At 40.6% G+C, this 25,310-nt stretch overlaps 1 protein-coding gene across 2 annotated transcripts in view; it reads left to right on the top strand.

Annotated features, from left to right (window-relative positions):
- Positions 1 to 25,310, top strand: part of smg1 (SMG1 nonsense mediated mRNA decay associated PI3K related kinase) — a 238,923-nt gene that overhangs the window by 86,070 nt on the left and 127,543 nt on the right. For both annotated transcript variants that reach the window (XM_051941283.1, XM_051941282.1), the window contains exons 13-26: positions 235 to 525; positions 1,686 to 1,816; positions 12,744 to 12,905; positions 13,563 to 13,681; positions 13,832 to 13,919; positions 14,122 to 14,223; positions 14,321 to 14,461; positions 14,633 to 14,859; positions 15,411 to 15,610; positions 15,801 to 15,959; positions 16,166 to 16,320; positions 16,453 to 16,586; positions 19,405 to 19,716; positions 19,890 to 20,031. In XM_051941283.1, coding sequence (XP_051797243.1) covers positions 235 to 525; positions 1,686 to 1,816; positions 12,744 to 12,905; positions 13,563 to 13,681; positions 13,832 to 13,919; positions 14,122 to 14,223; positions 14,321 to 14,461; positions 14,633 to 14,859; positions 15,411 to 15,610; positions 15,801 to 15,959; positions 16,166 to 16,320; positions 16,453 to 16,586; positions 19,405 to 19,716; positions 19,890 to 20,031 — 2,363 coding nt within the window. The remainder of the gene's footprint in view (positions 1 to 234; positions 526 to 1,685; positions 1,817 to 12,743; positions 12,906 to 13,562; positions 13,682 to 13,831; positions 13,920 to 14,121; positions 14,224 to 14,320; positions 14,462 to 14,632; positions 14,860 to 15,410; positions 15,611 to 15,800; positions 15,960 to 16,165; positions 16,321 to 16,452; positions 16,587 to 19,404; positions 19,717 to 19,889; positions 20,032 to 25,310) is intronic.

Raw genomic sequence — 25,310 nt, 5'->3', positions numbered from 1 at the left:
TTCAGCTATGTGATAACTGAAGGTGTCATTTTTAAATGATGAGCATTAATCTGCTGCTAAAATGACCTTCAGTTAGTCTGGAAAGACTGGCTGTCAGATTTTGGCACCTAGCTGTAGTGATTTGCTTCATTCAGCCAAATTAGTATTGGTGAAAAAAATAATATAATATGCACCTTCTATCTGTTACTGTATTTGCTGTATGTTTGTATTTGTGTGTGCTCATACACTACACAGGTGATGTCAGCTGTACATGGTGTGTATCAGGCACTGCTGAGCCTGAAAAATATTCCAACACTGGAGGCAGCTTATAAAATGGTACTGGGTGAGATGGCATGTTCCCTTTCCAGCCTGATGGAAACCCTGGATCCCACGGGAAGAGCCCCAGTACCTGGAAAGTCTTGCTCCAATATCCAGCACCCTGCTTTTGCTTTGATCACCCAACCGCTGGAAAAGGCCCAATTCACCCTCATCTTCAACCTTAGCACCCTTACTACCATTGGCAACACCAAGAACTCTCTCATTGGGGTAAGCCAGTGTTCTTTGCTCGACTGCAGAATATTTAATATTTTAATACCTAGTACCACTAGAATACAAAGCACAAAGGGTAATTCCAATGTTTTTCTCCCAATTGCCATTTCACTCGTTTCATAGGACTGTTTGCTCGACTGCATGGCTGAGTCAAACCCACTCTTATCCTCATTTTTGTAACCATGCCTTGATTGGTTTTACACAGCTCTTCGGACACTTCTCTGATCCTTCTCAGGGGTAGTGTCACATTTATAACATCTCGTGCTACAACTGATTTCCCCATTAAAGGATTAGATATTAGAAAATATATGGCCTCAAGATGTCCTTCAGTAAATGTAGATGTTTTTCAAAGCCGATGCATCCGTAAATCTATTCCCGCAGGAAATCTATTCCAGCTTCTTGCCTGTGTGTGCTATGTGGACCATCAAGCCATAATTACTTTTGAGACACTTCCCACATGTTTCACAAGAATATGGCTTTTCACCAGTGCTTATATACATACAACAAATGTAACCATACTCTGACCTGACTTATTTTATGTTAATTGAGGTTAAATAGTCACAAAAATGAAAACAAAATACCAGAAGAATAGAGTAAATCATACATTGTCCATCAATGCCTTAGTGAAAAGCTTCTTTGTCTAGTCATCTGTAGCATACTCATCTTAAGGCAAGTCTGCATTTCCACTGGCACATTAGACCAGCCCTCTTCTGAGTGTCACCCAAATACAACAAATGTCATGGTAACACCTGTCACTCAGAAGACATGTCTGTTAAATATGTGCTGCTATGTTTGTCATTATTAGTGGAGACTAACATGTCAATTTTACTTTATGTATTTCTTGTGAAAACTTAGCAAATTTAGAGATGCAAAAAAGAAACTAATGTTCGTATTGATCAGATTTTTCCAGCTAGCTATTGTTCAGAAATTGGTATCCTAACAGACCTAAGGTAGACAACATGAATGGGGGAAAAAAATACCAAAGACATAACATCACTGTCTTTTTGTCTGTCACTAAGAATCTATCGCTGTGACTCACCAGGGTTCTCTGGTTAGAACTGTGAAGCAGCATTAGGATGTTTTAATGTTTGCACTGACATAATGTGAACTACTGCTTTATGACAATGCATGTTCTTTTTGAAATGTGTCTTATCTAGATGTGGGCATTATCTCCTACAGTCTTCGCTCTTCTAAGTCACAATCTTATGCTGGTCCACTCTGAATTGGCCATCTACTACCCTGCCGTCCAGTACGCTGTACTCTACTCCCTGTACTCACACTGCACCAGGTAATTTGCTGACCTGTGCTGTTAGCATTTCCACATTTTTTACACGCCTATGAGACAAAGTCTATTAATTTTGTTTTTGTTTCATTTGCAAATTTTTCCATATAATGTTGAATGTTATTCATTGTTACAATTGTGGCTGCCACATCAAATAAAAGTAATTTAAAAGTCAGGCTATCAATTTGTATTTATACTAAAATATGACCCCAGTCACTATTTGAGGAAATACGGCATGTCAATCTGCTAGATATTGTCTTTGGAAAGTCCTCAATACTCAACTTTTCAGCATTTTTATGCTGCTAAATACTTATTTACATACCAATTTTGTTTCACATTCCTCCTACACAGACATCTCTTTAGTTTGCACAGCACTGAAGGGCCCTTATTTATTTTACCCTTAGTGTGTATTCAGTTAACCACATTTAAAAACACTAACCCTTGCAGGTTAAATGTAGTATATGTGAAGGCTGGTGCAGACAAGTTTCACTGGTATTAAGAGGTTAATAACATATGCAATGTTTTCTATACAGAGCGGCTTTTAAAAAAATCTTTTAAAACCCTTATGAGACATGCACTCTGTTCTGTTAACCCTTACAAGGCCATGTTGTTTTATTTATATATTTGCATGTATAGCCATATTTCTGGAGAAGTACATATACTAAAACATGCTAAAAACCACCTATTCCATAAAAATATCGATCAAGTCTTGCGAGTTCGCATTGTCATAGACGTTCGCCATTGTGAATTTCGGCCGGCACAGGTGTGTTATTACAGTAAGCGGCCCCGATAAAAGCTTCGTAATTGCAGCTTTGTTATAACGGCTCATACGGCTTTATCGTTTGAAATAAGCAAATTTGGGGCCAATGTTTATATCTTACCATTGGTCGATGTAAACATATGGGTGTGTGCATATTTTATGTTGATTAGCAATCGCAAGCAAGTCACACGTGTTGAGCCGAGAATGTTCGGTTTCGGCTGTGTGTACAAGTAAGCGGGAACAGAGTATACTCGGTCCCGTTTTTTTAAGGATTAATTTGACGACAATTCAACACATCTGCTTCATTTCTGAATTTGCACCCCTACCCATTTCCATAAAAGTGGCACCAATAGTCTTACTTGGTCGGACTTAGTAACATTTCCGCATCACTTTCAGCACTGTACAAGTCTGAACTGAACCGTCACATTGACTGATAGAAACACACAAGCAATGGTGCTGTGAATTGTGTAAATGGATTAAGGGAAGGATTTTTGTTGTTTATTTTAGTTGTGTATGTTTCAGCACCAATATTCATTCAAAAACAACACAAAACTCTTTTACTCCACAATTTGAAATTTAGTAGACTATGAATTGAAATGTCCGTAAGAACAAAACTTTACTGCAATGAAAATACACTATTATCAAAGATTACTCTGATTGTATTCATTTTATTCCCATAAGAAATAAATATGACAGTCCCTCCAGAAATTCGCGATGTTGCGATTGCGCGAATTCATGCGAAATCAACCAATCTCCGCGAATTTTGCGCGGTCTTGCAATTTTGTCCAATCACCACAACTTTCCCGCAATTTTGTCCCGCTTCCCATGAACACCAATCATAGCAGCTCCCAGCGAAAACATAATGCACCTACATCACCGAATTCACTTCCTTGTTTTTGGTTTAAAGATGCAGATGTGCGATACTAACTACTCTCATTTACCAACAAAAATTACTGCTGAAGACCGTGATAAACAATGAATTCACCGTTGTTCTTCACCAAAGAGGAGCTAAACCGTTTTACAACCGTGCAATATTGTGGTGGAATACAAAAAGAAAAATCGGTTGATACACACTTTTTTTTTTTTTAACACGAAACGTATTAGAACGGTTGAAATGAGCCGACAACAGACCAGACAAATCACCATGATGGAAACTGTTGCATCCAGATCTGTTAGAGCGCTGAAAGAATGAGGTAAATTAGATTAATTATTCCACCAAAGAACACGGCGGAGTTATGTGACGATCAGCGTGTGTTAATCCTTCCTCTGTTATCAACAAAACTCAAAAACGGACTCAGGGATTTGAATGAAATTTTCAAGGTTGGTCAGAAATGACACAAGGACCAAATGATTAGACATCGGCAGTTATACGGCTTAAAGTTTGGATCCACGGATTTAAGGATTCATAGCTGCACGGCGTCTGATAGCGGCACGGTAACCATGGCAACAAGTGAATGCTACCTCAGCGGCCTGTTGACGATCAAATGATTGTGATCCGACAACAAATCTACCACTGTGGACGTATCGGAAATGACACAAGGACCAACTAATTAAATTGTGGGGGTGTTTCTGAGTCCCATCAATTCCCGTCGCCTGCTACATAGTTATGTCACGCGATTCGGTATGTACACATGGAGAACGCACACCTACGTTAAGCACAAGGTCAGGTAATGAACAGTCTTGGTTTAGTACTGCGCTCTTTCAGTGCTGTTCTTGTTAATTGACGTGACAAGCCGTGAGCATGTGTGTGAACACGTGTATGCCAAGAAGTGAAATGAACTTTTTAAGCTATTGACAGATATGTCGAAATACGATTCATTCAATAGTAAATTATCATTTTGTGCTGCATATCTACCAACCACGTCATATTAAGCCAGTATCTGGCTGCGGCTAATGTCCCACCATGGTGTGCCAGCTTTTGTGGAAATTTCGGAATAAATATTGTCAATTACAGTGTTGAAACATGTTCTACAAGCTGGAAAAAAATGCAGCTTTTTAGCAATTGTCACTGTCTCCAGCAATTTCATCACAACAAATAAGCTTAAAGCATTGCAACTTTTATCGCAATTTTTTAGAAAAGCTGCCGCGAATTCTGGAATTTTCGGCCGCAACGATCACGAAAAACTCTCGCGAAATCCTGGAGGGACTGATATGAGCTTAAGTGTATTCTTAAGCTCATATTCAGAACGATTTCCTTTGAGTTTTTTAATACTTGCAGCATCAGACCGCAGTAGGTTCAATATGGGTGTCTCGAAAAGAGAGATTGTTGCATGCATTTGTGCAAGTAAAACAAAAATGTTGATAACCTAATTCAATTTTCAAATTATCCCCGAAAGGGCATAGAGAGCAGAGTAGTCCAGGCTAGGATCTGACTCAAGTCACTGTCACACACAGAATGACAGTTTACTTTCAGCTTTTTAGGACTATTCATAGTTTTATATACCTGGAGCGTCAGACAGCAGTGTGTTCCAGGTGTGTCTCCAAAAAGAGACCAACATGCATTTCTGCACCGAGCAGCAGTAGTAAATTCATTAGTTAGTTTTAATTCTGAATTATTTCTGATGACGAGAAATAATAAATCAGCATCTAACACAAGGAGAGATTTTGGTCTGTATTGACATACACACGTGGACAAAATTGTTGGTACCCCTCAGTTAAAGAAGGAAAAACCCACAATTCTCACTGAAATCACTTGAAACTCACAAAAGTAACAATAAATAAAAATTTATTGAAAATTAAATAATCAAAAACAGCCATTACTTTTGAATTGTTGATTAACATAATTATTTAAAAAAAAAAACTAATGAAAGAGGCCTGGACAAAAATGATGGTACCTCTATAAAAGATTGAAAACTCTTTGACCAGAGTGACATGATTAACTCAGGTGTGTCATTTAATTGACATCACAGGTGTTTCCAAACTCATAATCAGTCAGTCTGCCTATTTAAAGGGAGACAAGTAGTCACCCTGCTGTTTGGTGAAAAGTGTGTACCACACTGAACATGGACAACAGAAAGCGAAGGAGAGAATTGTCCCAGGACATCCGAAAAAAAATGATAGACAAACATCTTAAAGGTAAAGGCTATAAGACCATCTCTAAACAGCTTGAAGTTCCTGTGACAACAGTGGCTCATATTATTCAGAAGTTCAAGACCCACGGGACAGTAGCCAACCTCCCTGGACGTGGCCGCAAGAGGAAAATTGATGACAAATTGAAGAGACGGATCGTTGGAATTGTATCCAAAGAGCCCAGAGCAACCTCCAAAGAAATTAAAGGTGAACTCCAAGGCCAAGGTACGTCAGTGTCAGATCGCACCATTCGTCGTTGTTTGAGCCAAAGTGGACTTCATGGGAGACGACCAAGGAGGACACCACTGCTGAAAAAAACTCATAAAAAAGCGAGACTGGAATTTGCAAAAATGCATGTTGACAAGCCACAAAGCTTCTGGGAGAATGTCCTTTGGACAGATGAGACCAAACTGGAGCTTTTTGGTAAGGCACATCAACTCTATGTTCATAGACTCAAAAAGCAAGCATACGAAGAAAAGAACACTGTCCCTACGGTGAAACATGGAGGAGGCTCAGTAATGTTTTGGGGCTGCTTTGCTGCATCTGGCACAGGGTGTCTTGAAAGTGTGCAAGGTACGATGAAATCTGAAGACTATCAAGGCATTCTGGAGAGAAATGTGCTGCCTAGTGTCAGAAAGCTTGGTCTCAGTCGCAGGTCATGGGTCTTCCAACAGGACAACGATCCAAAACACACAGCCAAAAACACCCAAGAATGGCTGAGAGAAAGGCGTTGGACTATTCTAAAGTGGCCTTCTATGAGCCCAGATCTGAATCCCATCGAACATATGTGGAAGGAGCTGAAACATGCCATTTGGAGAAGACACCCATCAAACCTGAGACAACTGGAGCTGTTTGCTCATGAGGAGTGGACCAAAATACCTGTTGACAGCTGCAGAACGCTCATCGACAAATACAGAAATTGTTTAATTGCAGTGATTGCCTCAAAAGGTTGTGCAACAAAATATTAAGTTATGGGTACCATCATTTTTGTCCAGCCCTATTTCATTAGTTTGTTTTTTTAAATAATTATGTTAATCAACAATTCAAAAGTGATGACTGATTTTGATTATTTAATTTTCAATACATTTTTACTTATTACTTTTGTGAGTTTCAAGTGATTTCAGTGAGAATTGTCTGTTTTTCCTTCTTTAACTGAGGGGTACCAACAATTTTGTCCACGTGTGTAATAGCATCACACAGTTGCTGCAGCTTTGTTGACTACACATCCATGATGCCAATCTCCCGCTCCACCACATCCCAAAGTTGCTCTATTGGATTGAGATCTGGTGACTGTGGAGTACAGTGAACTCATTGTCATGTTCAAGAAACCAGTTTGAGATTATTTGAGCTTTGCTTTCATGTTGTTTACACGAAATTCTGACCATCTGAATGTCAGAGCTGAAATCAAGACTCACCAGACCAGACAACTTTTTCCAATCATGTATTGTCCAATTTGGTGAGCCTGTATAAATTGTAGGCTCAGTTACTGTATTTAGCTGACAGGAGTCACACCCGGTGTGTTCTTCTGCTGCTGTAGCCCATCTTCTTGAAAGTTGAACGTGTTCTGCGTTCAGAGGTGGTATTCTGCCAAAGGTGTCTTCTGTGTGAATGTTCCCCGTGGCTTTACTTTGACAAGAGTAGACTTGGTGAGGCAGAGAGAGAGGGACAGATTCACACCGTGTTCTGCTTTCCAAGATCACTGTAATGTGTCAGTTTTTAAAGTCAGTTTAAAACCACCTCAAAGAAATTTAGTGTTTCACACGATACTTGTTTTATGTTTAAAGTCTTGCAGAAATGTTACAGCTGTTGGTTTATACTAGGGCTGGGACTTAAATGGATTAATTTCAATTAATTAGTAACAGAAGAAATAATACGTTAAATAAGTTAACAGATCTAATTGCACCTTTCTCAGTTTCCTAATTTGTGGCACACCGGTAACACTGATGAACACTTCAGCCCAGTAGGTGGTGGTAATGAACCTAAAATATGTCTGCAGGATACCGTCTATGGTCTGCAGTGAAGAAGATACACAGCCCACAAGGAGGTTTGGTGAACAGTCAGTCGCTCCAGGATTTCGCGGGCGTTTTCGAGATTGTTGCGGTCAAAAATGCCTGAATTCACGGCAGCTTTTCTAAAAAATTGCGATAAAACTTGCGGTGTTTGATTTTGTTTTGCTTTGTTAATGTAATGTGTTTTATATGCATTGTTTTAAATAATGAATGTTTTTTATGGACCAAGGACTACAGATGGAAATTAGCTTGAAGCTAAATCTGGTGCAGCCATCTTTTTAATGTAACTGCACGCTGTCCTTTTTCAAATAAACTTGAAAGAAAGAAAGTGTTTTAAGCTTATTTGCTGTGATGAAATTGCAGGAGACAGTGATAACTGCTAAAAAGCTGCGTTTTTTTCCGGCTTGTAGAATATGTTTCAACACTGTAGTTGACAATATTTATTCCGACATTAATTATTTAACGCTCCAACCCATTTACAAAAAAGCTGGCACACCACAGTGGGACATTAGCAGCAGCCAGATACTGGTTTAACATGACGTGGTTGGTAGATTTGCAGCACAAAATCGTTATTGACTATTGAATGAATCACATTTGAACCTATGTGTCAGTGGCTCCCAAAATTAATTTCACACACGTGTTCACTAGGGCTGGACCCGAATATCCGAATATTCGTTCGCTACGGCGGTATCCGGATATTAACTAGGATATCTGAATATTTGCCCCATCACATAGACATATACACATATGTCTATGTGGTCACCCCCTCCTCTCCCCAGACGAAAATCCGAATATTCTGAGCTCGTCTCTTCTCTTCGCCTTCGGCCCACTTCGGCTCATCCTGCCGTGTTTGGCTCATCTTGGCTCATTCATTCGTGTTTGTTACCACCACCCGAATGGCCAGGTGGCTGCTGACTTTGACGTCACGCTTCACTTCATTGCATAAACACAAGACAAGATGCCGAAGACCTCCGCTGTTTGGGAATTCTTCAGTTTAACTGAAGACAAAACGAAGGCAGTGTGCAAAATTTGCATCCGGGAGACCAGACGAATGGATCCGAATATCTGTTTTTGTTGGTAAATGAGAGACATTAGTATCGCACATGTCTGCATCTTCAAACCAGAAACAAGGAAGTGAATTCAGTGATGTATGTGTATTACGTTTGCACTGGGGACTGCTATGATTGGTGGAACTCTCGGGAGGCGGGCCAAAATTGCGGGAAAGTTGCGGTGATTGGACAAAATTGCAAGGCCGCGCAAAATTTACGGAGATTGGTTGATTTCGCGCAATGGCAACATTGCGAATTCCTGGAGGGACTGAACAGTGAAGGAAGACAAGACCACATTGTGCTTGTTGGGAGAAAAGTTTTCTTTTATAAATCTTCCCGATGTCAGCTTGAATAAAAGCGTGGTTGTTTGCAAATTGTGCACCAAAGAGTTTTCTGATCGCAGCAGCACTTCAAGCCGTCGGCATCACTTTAAACATGTTACTGTTAGCATCAGAGCTAACATTAGCAGGGTTCTCACCAGGATTTTTTTTACAGCGTAACGGCAGGTCCTTCCGCACGCGCATGTGTGCGCACGCGCGCTAGCCTTCATTAAATCTCGCGAGCGGCTGGCCCAGATGTCAGCCAGTGAGCGTCACGCTGATGCTCCAAATGCTCGTTATTTTGGTCACTATTCACCATACATGCCATCACGGAAACAACCGAGACATGCTAATTGTAACCCCGAGATTGGAAGCGACTCTTAATTTTAGACGGGAACGGGTCAATCGACAGGAAAGTATGGCTGACGTGGGGAGACATAAATTAACCTAGATAGGCACCCAGTTGATAAAAACAAACGCACATGGCTTTATCTGTCAAAATAAGAGCGTAGCGGCCCGAATCACAGTGTTAACCCTTCCTGTTCAGCCCTCGACCGTGGTCAGGAAGCCTGGGGTTAACCCCCTTCACTTCATCAGCAGCCGTAGAGGCAAAGACACAGGAGTCCAGCCGTATCGAAGAACACTGCAGCCTTTATTGTCTATCAACAGTGGCTGAACTGCACAGTACCGCCAACCCAGCAACTACACACCTTCTCTCCTCCTCTACCGAACCGACTGCCGTCTCTCTCGCTCACGCTGCATTCAGGGTTGCTCGGACATCTCGCTCTCCCTCTCTCACACACAAACACACACGCTGCTCTCTCTACCTCTCTCATGACGGAGCCACACACTCTCATAACAACCGTGTAATCTTTTAAACTGACAGCGTAACGGCCCGGTACGATAGCGTAACGGGCCGTTACGCTATCGTACCGGGCCGTTACGCTGAAATGCGCTGGCGAGAACCCTGATTAGCTGAATGTAGTAGACAGATGAAAATTGCAGATAAATAGAAATGAAACAAAGTAACATTTTTGTGGGTGAAGTTATTACACTGCCAAAGAGGCAGAGCAATAACTTAAACCACAAAAATGTCTGTTTTAATAACTTTTAGTATATGAAAAATATTTTGTTTAAAAATAAAATGTCATATTCCTAAAAAAAGAACTATCAAAATGACACCATTTATCAGACCCAGAAACTATGAAAACAGAATGAATCTGTGGATTTTCAACTTTCTGAAGTTCCTTATGCTGATGTTATACCTATACAGGGAAAATAAACAAACTAAATCCAGGCTTTAAATCATCAAAATTTATTTGAATTGAAAATAATTACTTATTGTGTCAAATATTGCTATTTGACAAAAAAAGCGATTTATTGTGATTAAGTAATTACAAGGCCTGTAATTAATTAAATTATTTTTTTTAATCGCTTCTCACCGCTAATTTATACACAATGTATTAACCCTTGCCTTGTCCTGCGGGTCTAAATTGACCCATTTTGTGGAAACCTTTTTGTGGAAAAATAAAATGTTAAAAATGTTTCTTAAGAAAGTTCACATAAAAATTTTACCAAAACCCAGCGAAATTTGCTGGATTTTGGTTGAATTTTTATGTGAATGTTCTTAAAGAAAATCTAAGTTTTACTAATATACAGTGGGTACGGAAAGTATTCAGACCCCTTGAAATTTTTCACTCTGTGTCATTGCAGCCATTTACCAAAATCAAAAAAGTTCATTTTATTTCTCATTAATGTACACTCAGCACCCCATCTTGACAGAAAAAACAGAAATGTAGAAATGTTTGCAAATTTATTAAAAAAGAAAAACTGAAGTATCACATGGTCATAAGTATTCAGACCCTGTGCTCAGTATTTAGTAGAAGCACCCTTTTCAGCTCGTACAGCCATGAGTCTTCTTGGGAATGACGTAACAAGTTTTTCACAACTGGATTTGGGAATCATCTGCCATTCTTCCTTGAAGATACTCTCCAGTTCTGTCAGGTGGGATGGTGAACGTTGGTGGACAGCCATTTTGAGGTCTCTCCAGAGATGCTCAGTTGGGTTTAGGTCAGGGCTCTGGCTGGGCCAGTCAAGAATGATCACAGAGTTGTTCTGAAGCCACTCCTTTGTTATGTTAGCTGTGTGCTTTAGGGTCATTGTCCTGTTGAAAGGTGAACCTTCGGCCCAGTCTGAGGTCCTGAGCACTCTGGAAGAGGTTTTCCTCCAGGATATCTCTGTACTTGGCTGCATTCATCCTTCCTTCAATTGCAACCAGTCGTCCTGTCCCTGCAACTGAAAAATACCCCCATAACATGATGCTCCCACCACCATGTTTCACTGTAGGGATTGTATTGGGCAGGTGATGAGCAGTGCCTGCTTTTCTCCACACATACCGCTTAGAATTAACACCAAAAAGTTTAATCTTGGTCTCATCAGACCAGAGAATCTTATTTCTCATAGTCTGGGAGTCCTTCATGTGTTTTTTGGCAAACTCTATGTGGGCTTTCATGTGTCTTGCACTGAAGAGAGGCTTCCGTCGGGCCACTCTGCCATAAAGTCCCGACTGGTGGAGGGCTGCAGTGATAGTTGACTTTGTGGAACTTTCTCCTATCTCCCGACTGCATCTCTGGAGCTCAGCCACAGTGATCTTTGGGTTCTTCTTTACCTCTCTCACCAAGGCTCTTCTCCCACGATTGCTCAGTTTGGCTGGACGGCCAGGTCTAGGAAGAGTTGTTGTCTTCTAAACTTCTTCCATTTGAGGATTATGGAGGCCACTGTGCTCTTAGGAACCCTGAGTGCTGCAGAAATTCTTTTGTAGCCTTGGCCAGATCTGTGCCTTGCCACAATTCTGTCTCTGAGCTCCTTGGGCAGTTCCTTCAACCTCATGATTCTCATTTGCTCTGACATGCATTGTGAGCTGTAAGGTCTTATATAGACAGGTGTGTGCCTTTCCTAATCAAATCCAATCAGTTTAATTAAACACAGCTGGACTCCCAATAAAGAAGCAGAACCATCTCGAGGAGGATCAGAAGAAATGGACAGCATGTGAGTTAAATATGAATGTCGCTGCAAAGGGTCTGAATACTTATGACTGTGTGATAATTCAGTTTTTCTTTAATAAATTTACAAAAAATTCTACATTTCTGTTTTGTTTTTTTCTGGCAAGATGGGGTGCTGAGTGTACATTAATGAGAAATAAAATGAACTTTTTTGATTTTGGCAAATGGCTGCAATGACACAGAGAGTGAAAAATTTCAAGGGGTCTGAATACTTTCTGTACCCACTGTATATGTAATCACTTTAGATATTTTTAGGATTTTTTGGAAGATTTTTACTCATTTTTTTGAAAATATTTACAAGAATTTTCTTGCTAAATTTGGGGGATTTTTTTTTAAAAAATTGAACTTTTAAGGGAAACTTTTAAGGAATGATTGGAATTTTCTTCCTGAAGGTTTTTCAGGAATTTGGGAAAAAATTTTGTTGAATTTTTTTATTTTTTCCAGACAAGGAAACAATTTTTTTGGTGCCCGTAAGGAGGGTTAACTGAAGATGAAGTCAGTCACTGTTCTGTGTAACATGTCAGAGTTAGTCCAAAGTTTTAATGATTCAATTTTCAAGTCAAGATTTAAGTAAATGCACTGAAAATCCCAGACATTAACAGATTTCTTTCTGATTTTAAAGTTAACCTTATTATCTGTACTTCTCCTGTGTTTCTGTGTGCAGACATGATCACTTTATCTCATCCAGCTTGTCATCATCGTCTCCCTCTCTGTTTGATGGTGCTGTCATCAGCACTGTTACCACAGCAACAAAGAAACATTTCAGCACACTGCTCAGCCTCCTGGGAGGTCTGCTGTCGAAGGAGCACCTTTATCCAGAGGCCAGGTTTTCTCTCATTCTGTTTTTGAGACGCACATGCACTCGCATACACACAAATAAAAAAAAAAATAAAGTAGGGCTGTAATTGACAAAAAAATGCTACTTGCACTGACTTGCACTGGCAAGTACGAAGATACAGTGGGGGTCGAAAGTTTGGGCACCCCAGGTAAAATTTTGTGTTAATATGCATACTTAAAGAAGGAAGGAAAGATGGAAAAATCTCCAAAAGGCATCAAATTACAAGGTATTAACTCTGCAGGGTGCCCAAACTTTTGCAGCTGCCATTATTGTGTTTTCTGTTATTTTGAAAGTGTAAATGATGGAAAGAAAATCTAACTTTTTTTTTTTAACATATTATAAGAATGTCTCATCTGTAATTTGATGCCTTTTGGAAATTTTTCCATCTTTCCTTGGCTTCTTTATGCACATTAATACAAATTTTTACCTGGGGTGCCCAAACTTTCGATCCCCACTGTACACACTTACAGAAATGTATATGATAAATGAATGTACAACAGGACGTCCTCAGCACTAATTTGGACGTATTCATATCAGACAGTGAGTACCATCTGGCTAACAATAGCCAAATAGAAAACTACATTTCAACAAAACTCAAAACTTATTGGATACATTTCTACTTGCACTTTTATTTGAATGTGTTAGGAAGCTGCTGCTGACCTGGGCTCAGGAAATCTCTTTGCTGATGAAGAAGTCAGACACCTACAGCCCCCTCTTCTCTCTGTCCTCCTTCAACAAGTTCTGCAGGGGCCTCCTGGCCAATGGTGAGCCCAAAATGGCTTTTCTAGGAAAGAATTGTGTATCTTCTGCTTTCCACAGATAGACAGATTATGTGCTTGTCATTTTAAATTACTGCAGTTATTCATCAATAATAATGTTGCTGGATGTTTTTCTGTCATGTTTTCACTGGATAGCTCTGAATGAAGACCAAAGTATTTGCCTACAGACCTGCCATAGCTTGCAGGTCCTCTCTTCATCTCTGTCGACTGAACTGCTGCAAAGGTGAGCACAATAGTTAAACAACTAAGCTTAAACTGCTTTCAGATAGAATTTAAAGTTTCAAGTAAGCGTGTTTTCTTTCTGTTCTGCACTCTTCTGCAGACATAGGAAAAAGACTATAAAGACTAATGGCCATTTGTCATGCTAAAGCTCAGTGCACATGCATATGTTTATTTGTGTTTGGGGGGGGTGGGGGTGGTATTAGGTGTGTGGATCTGTGCAGAGTCCAGTTAGTCCACTCAGCAGTCAGGGTGAGACAAGCCTATGCCAAACTGCTAAAGGCAATCCCCCTTGATGTGGCTTTGAGGTAAGACTTACCGTACTACACAGATTACATTCATATAACATGGGTTGATGTATATCTTATTGGTGTGTGTGTGGTGGGTTAATTTATTTGTTCGCAGTCATTACAACCACCCTGAGATAAGGGAGATTTCTCTGGCCATCCGAAACCACATGAGCCATGCACCGAGCAGCACTTTTCATCCCCAGGACTTCAGTGACCTCATCAGCTTCATTTTATATGGAGTCCTGCACCGTGGAGGGTAAAGTCACACAGACAGATCAGAGGGACTGCGTACATTTTAGACTACCTCTGATTCTGTACCTTTCTTTTTATAGTCATAGGAATGGCGCTAGATACTGTAAGGGTCTTCACTGCCTTTCCAGGGTTCAGTGTAATGAAACTTCCAAGCTTCACATGTCTGTATTCACAGCAAGGATCCATGGCTGGAGCGTCTGTACTACAGCTGCCAGCGACTGGAGAAGCAGGATGGCCGAGGAAGTGTTGATGGAAGTAGGCCAGATGCAGTGCCACAGGCGCTGCTGAAGACAGAGGTGGTTCTGTGGCAGTGGGCAGTTTGGGAGGCTGCGCAGTTCACTGTACTGTCCAAACTACGAACGCCACTGGGTCGAGCTCAGGACACCTTCCAGACCATTGAAAGTAAGGACATTAGATCCAATTTGTGTTCACAATCACAGGAACTTCATTTGGTTTTCTTTTTGCCATAGCAGATTTTTATAAAAAAAAAAAAAAAGAAGAAGAAATTACAGTTTTGGCATATGCCTCAACCTATGCACATCTAGTGTCCATAACAGTAACCAAAGTTGTGTAGCCATTACATTTTTCCATGGTTAAATGTGCTGCATACATAATGCAGCTGTGCTCCTGTGTCTTGTTTTAGCATAGACTCCCTCAAGCACTAATGGTACAGTCCACCCTTAAGTGTAAGACGTACACATGGGAAAATAGAATGAGTCATAGTTTAGTTTTTGTTCAAAAATGATCTCATGAAGGAAAAGCCCAAGCATAAACAATTTTAAATCACACTGAGACAATTGCAATGACAATTAATGTAACTGGATATCTTCATGGATGTCTTTATGAGACAATACATAGATTACAGAAAGCAAAAGACCCTATTTACCCACAAACTGGGGATGTCATGGTTTATGGTGTGTCCATTATGTGTCATCTGTATCACTATATTCCAGGTATGATTCGTAGCCTGGCTGCACACAGTCTAAACCCAGACCAGGATGTTGGAGTCTGGACTGGTACAGGAAGCGATGGAGATGGTCATCACTCCAATCAGCTCCGCCTCGCTCTGCTGCTTCAGTACCTGGAGAACTTGGAGAAACTCATGTACAATGCTTATGAGGGCTGTGCTAATGCTCTCACTGCCCCACCAAAGGTATGCAAAATAAGAGCTCCTGACAGCTGGATGAAGATTTAAATTATGTCAACCAGGAAGGTGTGTTGTGACCAGGGAACACAATTTGATTAACAGTAGTTAAAATGAATTCAGAATGGCAATCACATTGTCATCACAATCATTTACCTCTGTTAAGTATATGATGTATCCCGCCTTCTCCTTGTTTTAGGGCATTAGGACATTCTTCTACACAAACCGTCAGACATGCCAAGACTGGCTGACGAGGATCCGCTTGGCATTGATGAGGGTTGGTCTTCTGTCAGGCCAACCAGCAGTAACTATTCGCCATGGCTTTGACTTGCTTACAGAGATTAAGAACAGCACCCAGGTCAGTATACAGAACTTCAACGTTAGCAGTTGGTACCCTGTGTACATATGTGCACAGACATATCAGTGAGAGCAGCTCTGTTTTTGGGAAGACACAGACCTACTGTATAGCTTAGGTGTAGTGTAGCATCACATTTATAAAATACAGATATTATTAATAAATAGTATCATTTGGTTACCATTAGCATGTTTTGATGCGCTTGCAAGGGTCCAGAGCTGGAAGTACCTCTGGCGTTACTGGTGGAGGCTCTGTGGGAGATGCGTTGTCCAGAGGCCATCCAGGGCCTGGCAGCCTGGAGCTTCCTCACTTTAGGCAAAAGTCTGGGCTGGTTGTCATCAGTTGCGCTGCAGGCTGAAGGATGGTAAGTACTACCATCTTGACCAGACATCCTTAGACTTTAATGAAGTACTTGGAATCACTACACAGTTTGGTTTATGTATTTTGTTGCCTGCTGATCAACAGTAAGTGTGTTTGTGTGCGTGTGTGTGTGTAGGTTTGAGAAAGCAGCTCTGGAGTATCAAGATCACCTGTCTGCAGTTACAGGAATGGACTGCAGCATCAAAAGTTCTGAAAGCTGTCTGCTCAAACTCTCTGGAAATAACAGCAGCCCCAAACATGCTAGTAACGGTAACCAGCAACTGTCCATATTTAATGCCATCCAACTACCACAAAATATGTTTGGTCGGTCCTGTTATTGCACATTAGTAATGTAGTCAAATTTGAAATTGATACATTCACAATTAAGTTTATTGAGCTGTCTGAAGATTAGGGTTGACATGAGTTCATAAATGGAAATTGTTAGCTTAAACTGGGGAGCTTTACTTTTGTATTGTTTATTTTAACTTTGCACCTGTTCTGGTACATATATATTTGTCTATCTGAGTGGCTGCATAATTTCTGCATGTCATATAGTTTGTCATGCCCTTAAAACTAAGGATGCACATTGCCTTGCAGTCCAATATTTTTTTGCTGCAACTACCCGCTAAGTTTAAAATGTCTAAATGCCTCCCAATCTTAGCAGCCAACAGCTGTTTTAGAGCATGTTAATGCCTCTAAACATGGAATTAACATTTTGATTTGTACTTGGGGTCAGAGGTTGAACTTAATTTCCTGCTGATCATATTTCTTACTGTGTTGCCTTTTAGCCGAAAGGTCTGCATTTTGGGGTGGGTACTACTTGATGCTGTACTGGATACCAGTCATTGGTTTAGGGATCACACCTTTAGCCAAACTTCCGTTTTTTCATATCATGTTACGGTATCTGTCAACTCATCTGCAATTCTAGTTTTCTTGCCATTAATTTCCATGTGGATGAAAAGGCTGCAGGGATAGGAAATCTGAGCTGGTGAAAATGGTGTGGGTGGTTGGAAGTGTGGGTCAGTTCTCATTCCTAACATTAGTTTCGATGTCTACTATGGGATATGTCCCTTCAGTATGCCTCGGAAGCATTTTTCTCATTATGCTAATCCTGATTTGCTGGTGATCGCGATGCCTGCGTCAGGTGGAGCCACCTACCCTTAAGTAGCCTGCACTACTACGCAGCATTACTCAAACACCTCTTTTCGCTTTGTATAGCATATCTCAACTTTGTAAGCACTAGCTAGCCTAACTGTTCATAGATTGGAACTAACTCAGCTATTGCTTCGTCACTAAACGCTCACTGCCATCCCTGCGACCCTTCAGCCTTCACCATAGCCTGGAGAGTTGACCGCCTGACCACCCAACCATCCGACCACACCAAGGGAAGGTTATTTTACAAGGTTTTGCACACCAACTGAACACTTTTGTCCGCTGTTAGAAGCTGGACGTCTCTGCTCTGGCTCAATACCGAGTGCTGGGCCCACTTAGGGCAGAGGGCCGTTCCTAATACGGGAGTTTTCATATTCCATAAGTGAGACATCGGAACCAATGCTAGGAATCAAAACTATAGGTTATTTGTGTAACCTCGGTTCTCAGAGTAGCGTGAGTGAGATGTCTCACTAGACAGCCCTTCTTGCTGGACAAAGTGAGAAAAGGTGCTTTTTTGGAGAGATGCTGTGTAGTAGCGCAGACTACGTAATGATAGCTGGCTCAACCTGATGCCAGCGCCGTGATCACTAGCCAATCAAGATTGGCGTAATGCAATAAATGCTTCATACGCAGGGGGCATATCCCATAGTAAGACATCGAAACGAATGCTGTTCTGAGAACCGGGGTTACTCAAGTAACCTAAAGTTTATATGGCAGCCATTTTACAGCAATTGAGGATATTTTGTGGATAGTTCTTTTTGTATTGCCTCATATTTCTGTGACTTTTGTTTTTGTTTCAAATGTCAAGGTGTCAAGATGTGATGTGTGCTGCCATTTTCACTGTTTTGAGGCAGTGCTAGCCTACCATAGGGCAATTGGCTGATATGAGAGTTACTTTAGCTATAGCTCACTCTGGTGCGCCAGGCTATAAAAGTTCACATATTGGTCTTTACATGCCAGCTCACCTGACCCTCACAATTCATTTCACAAATTTTCTTGTAACACGTGAAGAATTTTGTCAAGTTGATGGGATCTTGCAAAATCCTAATGCTCTACTGAAGTTATTTTCTTTTTTTTAACAAAGGTTATTTATTTAGAATTCAAGCTTTACAACATGTAAAACTTTCTCAATTCCATCCTCTTGCAAAAAGCTTCAAATATTGTAAAACAGTAGAAACAGAACAAAAATAAATAAACAAACTAAAAATACATGGCTGAACGCCTCGACAAACTGGTGTCACAAAATAATGTACTGTTATAAAGGAGAAAGAATCTTTATATGCATACCTATTGCATCTGTCTGCAGTAAATTATATATTTACACAAAGATATAATATTTCAAATCAGAATGTCATATATTACAGTTAGTAAGAAGTTATTTAAGTTTGGTCCTCTGAGCTAAATGTAATAGTTTTTGTGATACCTTGTAAGTCAGTTTTTGTGATTCATGGCATTCACACAAAGAAAAAAAATCTGAGTTCTCACGACCTCTAGAAGGTGCAGAACTTCGTAATTGCAGTGACAAATGAGCCCACATCGAAAAATAGTGTGACCCAAGCAAAAAAAAAAAAAAAAACACTTTAAGTTAATCATTTAAACAACCAAATTATATGCTGACAAGCCAAAACAATACGACCATCCCTGGCAAATTTGCTGTTGGTCCAGCATGGGTTGTTGTTAACCTGTTGTTACATAATTTGCATCTTTCACTTAATGTGTGAATGATCATAGTGTTTTCAGTTATTAATGCACATAACTTTTTTTGGTTGGAAGTCAGTTTTAGACATTTGACCCTACCGCTTTATTAGTCTAATTTAGTCATTTGTAGAATTTTCTTTAGTGTCTTGCTTCCACTAAAATATACTGCCGTGATGCTCTGAAACATCATAGGAATATTGATTATGTGCTTTTTTTGTTTGTTTTTTGTTCTGAAAAGGTGATAGCAGAAAGACTGTGTTGCTGAAGTCCGGTGAGTGCTCTCCTGAGGTGGTCAACTTCCTGGCCAACAAAGCCTGTCAGTGTTATGTGGCACTCTGTGATTGGGCCTCTGTTAAGGAGTGGCAGGCCACCATTAATGTCCTCAAACAGAACTCCAGCAATCCAGTCAGCATCAGCTTCAAGGCAGATTTCAACTACATCCAAGCTCTGAGCTGCTTTGAAGAGGGAGATCTTGAAGAGTGTGGGGCTCAGCTGGAGTTGCTGCCTGGAGAGGACTATAGCTCTCTTTCCAGCAGCAAGGACAAGCTGGGCAAGTGTTAACAACCATCATAATAAGATGCAAAGACAAGGTTATGCATTTGTCATTAGATGATAAATATTAAACTGGTAAATTGTTTTCGTCAAACATTCCCTGTTCATTTTAAAAATATATATAACATTCACATTCATTTTTTTTTTTTTTTTATTAATGCATGTATTCAGATCTAAAGAGGCTTCTGCCCTCCATGAGTCCAGATCCAACTGAGCTGGAGAGAGCCATTGAGGTGCAGCTTCTTCGTAGTGCTGTTAGTGCCATGACAAAAACCAGCCTACAGCAAGAGCAAAGACCCACATCTAATCCAGAGTGAGTATAGTTGAGTAATAGTTAAAAATAAAATCATGCATCAGAACCCTAAGTGCCATTTATTTAAAATTCACCAGCAACTGTTTAATGATGTTGTTGTTTTTGGTTCATTTCACAGCAACGTCCATGCCATAAATCTCTACTGCCTGAAATGTATTAGTAGTATCTTTTAGAGTGACTTTTGTGTCAGTCACTGTTTTTAGATATTCAATCTGAAATATGACATTAACTACTGGATTGTATCACATCTCTTTATATCAGGCAAAAAAAAAAAAAAAGATTTGGCTTTGTTTATCTCAGGCCTTTCTATTTCTTTACAAATTTGCTCACCAAATGTACGCATTGTGCAATGAACTTTTCTGCTGTTAGAAGGTACCATGCCAGTACGGTGTTGGGATTAGCATATTCTGTGTCATGGTTGTGTTTAACATAATGAAACAAAATGTCTGTTTCACTTCAGTGACAGCTTTTTTCTTGCAGTATATATTTTTGTTATGTTTACATATTCCAGGGGTTGCCCACTCTACCACAACAGCTGCTTTTGCTGTGCTAGCTCTTCTTCATTTTCACATGTGCCTACTTCATATTATCTATCTTAATTAAGTTACAACTGTTAAAGCTGGTGGCTGCTGGGCTGCAGGGAACATACAAGTGACATCTGCGTGGGGTGTTTATGTGAAAATATATCAGTAAAAAATTGTTACAAGCACCTAGTACCAATGATTGGTTGCAAGGTAAACTTGGATTTGTTGTTTATCTCAGAGGCATATTAAGGTATCTCCAGCACATTAGGGTAGTCTGCTTGTGTGTAAGAATTTATTAGGCATTTCAGCACAGTTAAAATGGGGTTGCTTCAACAGTCATTACTTGAAATACGTTGTATTTATTCAAGTTATTTCGCAGCCACATTTGAATATCTTGTAGTTGGTTTCATAAAGTTAAAAAAAATGTCAGACACAGCTCCCCAGACTAATGTCTGAAAGTTGAGAGGGAATCTCCATTTCAATTGATTTACTCAGTACTAAACATTTACTATGGGATTCTGCAAAAATTGAAAGGCATGACTGAAGGTACCTCTATTTACGCCTTGAAGGCAGATGGTCTCTGATGACATTTGCAAGATCCTCCCAGCACAGTCATTTTTCAGTTCTTACACTCCTCCCTTCATTAAGAACATCTCATCTGAGAAGGACTACCTAGCTATTGCTAGTCAATTTTGTTTTCTGTATATTATTGTGGTCTTTACTATCTGTGTTGGTTCTAACCTCCTTTGATGAGTGTGATTGCCTGTGGAGCACTAGTTGTCAAGTTTTTCCTATGTACTATGAGCTTTGTTTCTTGATATGAGCACCAAGCCGAAAGCAGAGCAGAAGTCTTCCGTTTACCCCTTTCCTCAATGGCACGGGTTCTGTTTGCATGGCAAAGATGAGCACAAAGCATCTGGGAATGGTCACGTTTCTTCAAAAAAGTGCTGGCAAAGATTACAGCTGTGTAGCATGATCCTCTCTTCTTTGATTCGAGGGACCCAGCTTCCTCTGAGTCTGACAGTGAGGAGTTTCCAGTCCTCGCCATGATGATGACAGTATGCTAGATATCGGCATGTACATGCATGATTTATCAGAGGACAAGCATTGGGGTTCCTTGTCACATTAAAATACCACTGCTGCTGTACTGGCTAGCCTCAGTATTTTCTTCCCTTCTTCCCTCTGTACTGCATTGCAGCAGAGAAACTGGAGATGGAATGGCACTTGCCTCCAACAGCTCAGAACCCATTCACAGGATTATTTTCTTTTCCTTGAGTGAATGTGAGAAACAGCCTGCCCATATACCCAGACTTTGTCTCAGAGTTAATTTCAACATTGAACAAACTCTCTGGATGTTGCGCATAGCTGAATATGTATGAGGAGTATGGCTTAAGTAGTGTAGAATTAACATAAAACTGTTGAAGTGATCTTGAATCTTCCTCCTGTAGGCCGCTTTTAGCATTCCTGATACCGCTCTTTAGATTGGTTCAACAGCACTGTATAAAGCCCTGCTACCAGACCTGAAGGCAGTGTTATGGTCCTTGAGAAGATATTTGACTTCCTATTTCATCTGAGACTTCTGATTGAAGTGTACGCTACCAGTCTAAAGTTTGGACACACATTCTCATTTAATGTTTTTTCTTTATTTTCATGACTATTTACATTGTAGATTCTCACTGAATGACAGCTGTTTCTATATTAAACTATTAATTCTGAACCTTTAAAGCAGATCTTTTACATCCAGAACCAGAGGTTCAAAGGTATGAATGAACGTAGTAGTAAATAAAAAAAAAGTGAAATATTTCAATGCATGTTTCATATTTTAGATTCATCAAAATAGCCACCATTTGCTTTGATTACTGCATTGCACACTCTTTGCATTCTCTCAGTGAGCTTTATGAGGTAGTCACCTGAAATGGTTTTCCAACAATCTTAAGGGCCAACAAATGCTGAGCACTTCTTGGCCCTTTTTCCTTCACTCTTGCGATTCATCGCAAACCATCTGGATTGGGTTTAGGTCATGAGACTGTGGAGGCCAGGTCATCTGACACAGCATTCCATCACTCTCCTTCTTGGTCAAAAAGCATTTACACAACCTGGAGGTGTGTTTGGGCTCATTGTCCCGTCGAAAATTAAATGATGGTCCAACTAAACGCAGACCGGATGAGATGGCATGTCGCTGTAGGATGCTGTGGCAGCCATGCTGGTTCATTTTCCCTTCAGTTTTGAATAAATCTCCGACAGTGTCACCAGCAAAGCACCCCTACACCATCACACCTCCTCCATGCTTCACGGCAGGAACCATGCATGTAGAGACCATCCGTTTACCTTTTCTGCGTCGCACAAAGACATGGCGGGAGGAACCAAAGATCTCAACTTTGGACTCATCAGTCCAAAGCACAGATTTCCACTGGTCTAATGTCTATTCTTTGTGTTTCTTGGCCCAAACAAATATCTTCTGCTTGTTTCTTTTCCTTAGTAGTGGTTTCTTGGCAGCTGTTTGACCATAGAGGCCTGATTGGCGCAGTCTCCTCTGAACAGTTGATGTAGAGATATGTCTGCTATGAGAACTCTGTGTGGCATTCATCTGGGCTCTAATTTGATGTGCTGTTAGCTGAGGCTGGTGACTTGGATGAACATATCCTCAGCAGCATAGGGGACTCTTGGTCTTCCTTTCCTAGGGTGGTCCTCATATGAGTCAGTTTTGTCGTAGAGCTTGATGTTTTTGCGACTGCACTTGGGATGCGTTCAGAGTTTTTGCAATTTTCAGGACTGACTGACCTCAGTTCTGAAAGCAATGATAGACTGTTGTTTCTCTTTATTTACCTGATTGGTTCTTGCATAATATGGGTTCTAACAGTTCTCAAATAGGGCTGTTGTCAAGTGTGTACCAACCTGAGTTCTGCACAACACAACTGATTGTCCCGACCCCATTAAGAAGGCAAGAAATTCCACAATTTAACCTTGACAAGGCACACCTGTGCAGTGAAAACTATTTCAGATGACTACTTCATGAAGCTAACTGAGAGAATGCCAAGAGCATGCAAAGCAGTAAGCAAAGCAAAGGGTGGCTATTTTGCAGAATCGAAAATATAAAACGCATTTTGATTTATTTCACACTTTTTTGTTTACTGCATAATTCCATATGTATTATACATTCATAGTGTTGTTGTCAGTGAGAATCTACAATGTAAATAGTCTTGAAAATAAAATAAGAAAGACAATTAAAGTCGCAAGCGGTGTCAAAAGACCCTCGCCGGCCGCCGACCTGACCCGCCCCATTTTTTCCTGGCGAGCATACATTGAAATTTCATCAAAAAATTTACAAATGTGCAAACGGCAGCAAACAGGAGCCATGCTTATTCATTGCTGCATTTTGACAATATGTGACATGTTGGCCATCGCCACGGCAACACCGTCCAAAGTACTGCATGGATACCATTAACGTTTTTGACCTGCATGTGTGTCAGAATTTATGTAACAAATTTGGGACGTTTCCATGGTAACAATTAAATGAACATGGTAATATAATGGGAGATTTTTCACTTGGACCCATTAGAATAACATGGGGAACTTCAGCCATCGTCATGGCAACACCGTTAAAATTACAACATGGTTACCATTTGCTTTTTTGATTGGGACCACATGAAGGAATAATGACCCAAATTTCATTCATTTCTGAGAAACTAATAATTCTACTCCCCATACAGATTTTATTTTGATTCTGTAGGAGGCACTGTAATGCCGATTGTCAAAATTTCACTGTCATTGTGTCCAGGTAGGAAAGGTCAATAAGTGTTTAGAATTTGGTTCAGATTGAAGTCGTTATGTGCGAATGGCAGCCATTTATCACGCACAAAAAATGGCAAAATTTTACATCAATTTTGCGGCGTTGCTACGCGGAAACCGTGAAATGAAATTTTACGAATTGGATAACTTTTTTTTTTCTTTTGTCTGCAAGTCTGCTCAAAAATGACACCAACCACCCATGGTGTCATTGCGTAAGCTTCATGTGCAATTTTTTTCTTCTTTGTGAATGTGACCGTCACCTGCCCTCATGGCAAATTAACCTATCATGTTTATTTCAAGCTGTTTCCTGCATTATGCCATTGAGGGCTGTGCACACCCAAGTGAAACAAAACAAACACAGGACAGACAGAAAGGTGAGGCATAGACAGTGTTCTAAGAGAAAAGGTGCATTTTATTTGTTTGTGCTCTTTAATTCACACCTTAAAACCATTTACAAATCTAAAACCCTTCACAAACACCTAATACGACAAAATCCCAACTGGATCAATCATGAAGATGTCAGGAGGCCACAAGAAGGATAGATACAGCAGAGTGAGATCCACAGACACTAACCCAGCAACCTCCACTGACTCAGCGACCGGAGGAACAAACTCTATTGAGTTTTGGTAGGTGCCGGTGTGGTGAGTCTGGCATGCATGAAAACCTCCACCAAAAGGAGGGAGCTGTCTCCTCCAGCCCAAGGAGGTCCACACAGCCCCCCCGCAGGAGCCACCAAGCGGAGACCCAGCCCAGGAGCCCGGAGCGACCCCCACCGACACAGCCAGAGCCCCAAGGCCCGCGCAGCGGAATGGGCCATAGCAGACCCCCACGGCGCCCCGCCGATTGTCAAAATTTCACTGTCAGTGTGTCCAGGTAGGAAAGGTCAATAAGTGTTTAGAATTTGGTTCGGATTGAAGTCGTTATGTGCGAATGGCAGCCATTTATCACGCACAAAAAATGGCAAAA

This window comes from Acanthochromis polyacanthus, chromosome 21 (assembly GCF_021347895.1).
Source record: "Acanthochromis polyacanthus isolate Apoly-LR-REF ecotype Palm Island chromosome 21, KAUST_Apoly_ChrSc, whole genome shotgun sequence".
NCBI classification, from domain to species: domain Eukaryota; kingdom Metazoa; phylum Chordata; class Actinopteri; family Pomacentridae; genus Acanthochromis; species Acanthochromis polyacanthus.
Note: the sequence above shows the minus strand (reverse complement) of the source record. Positions and strands in the feature narration are given on the sequence as shown.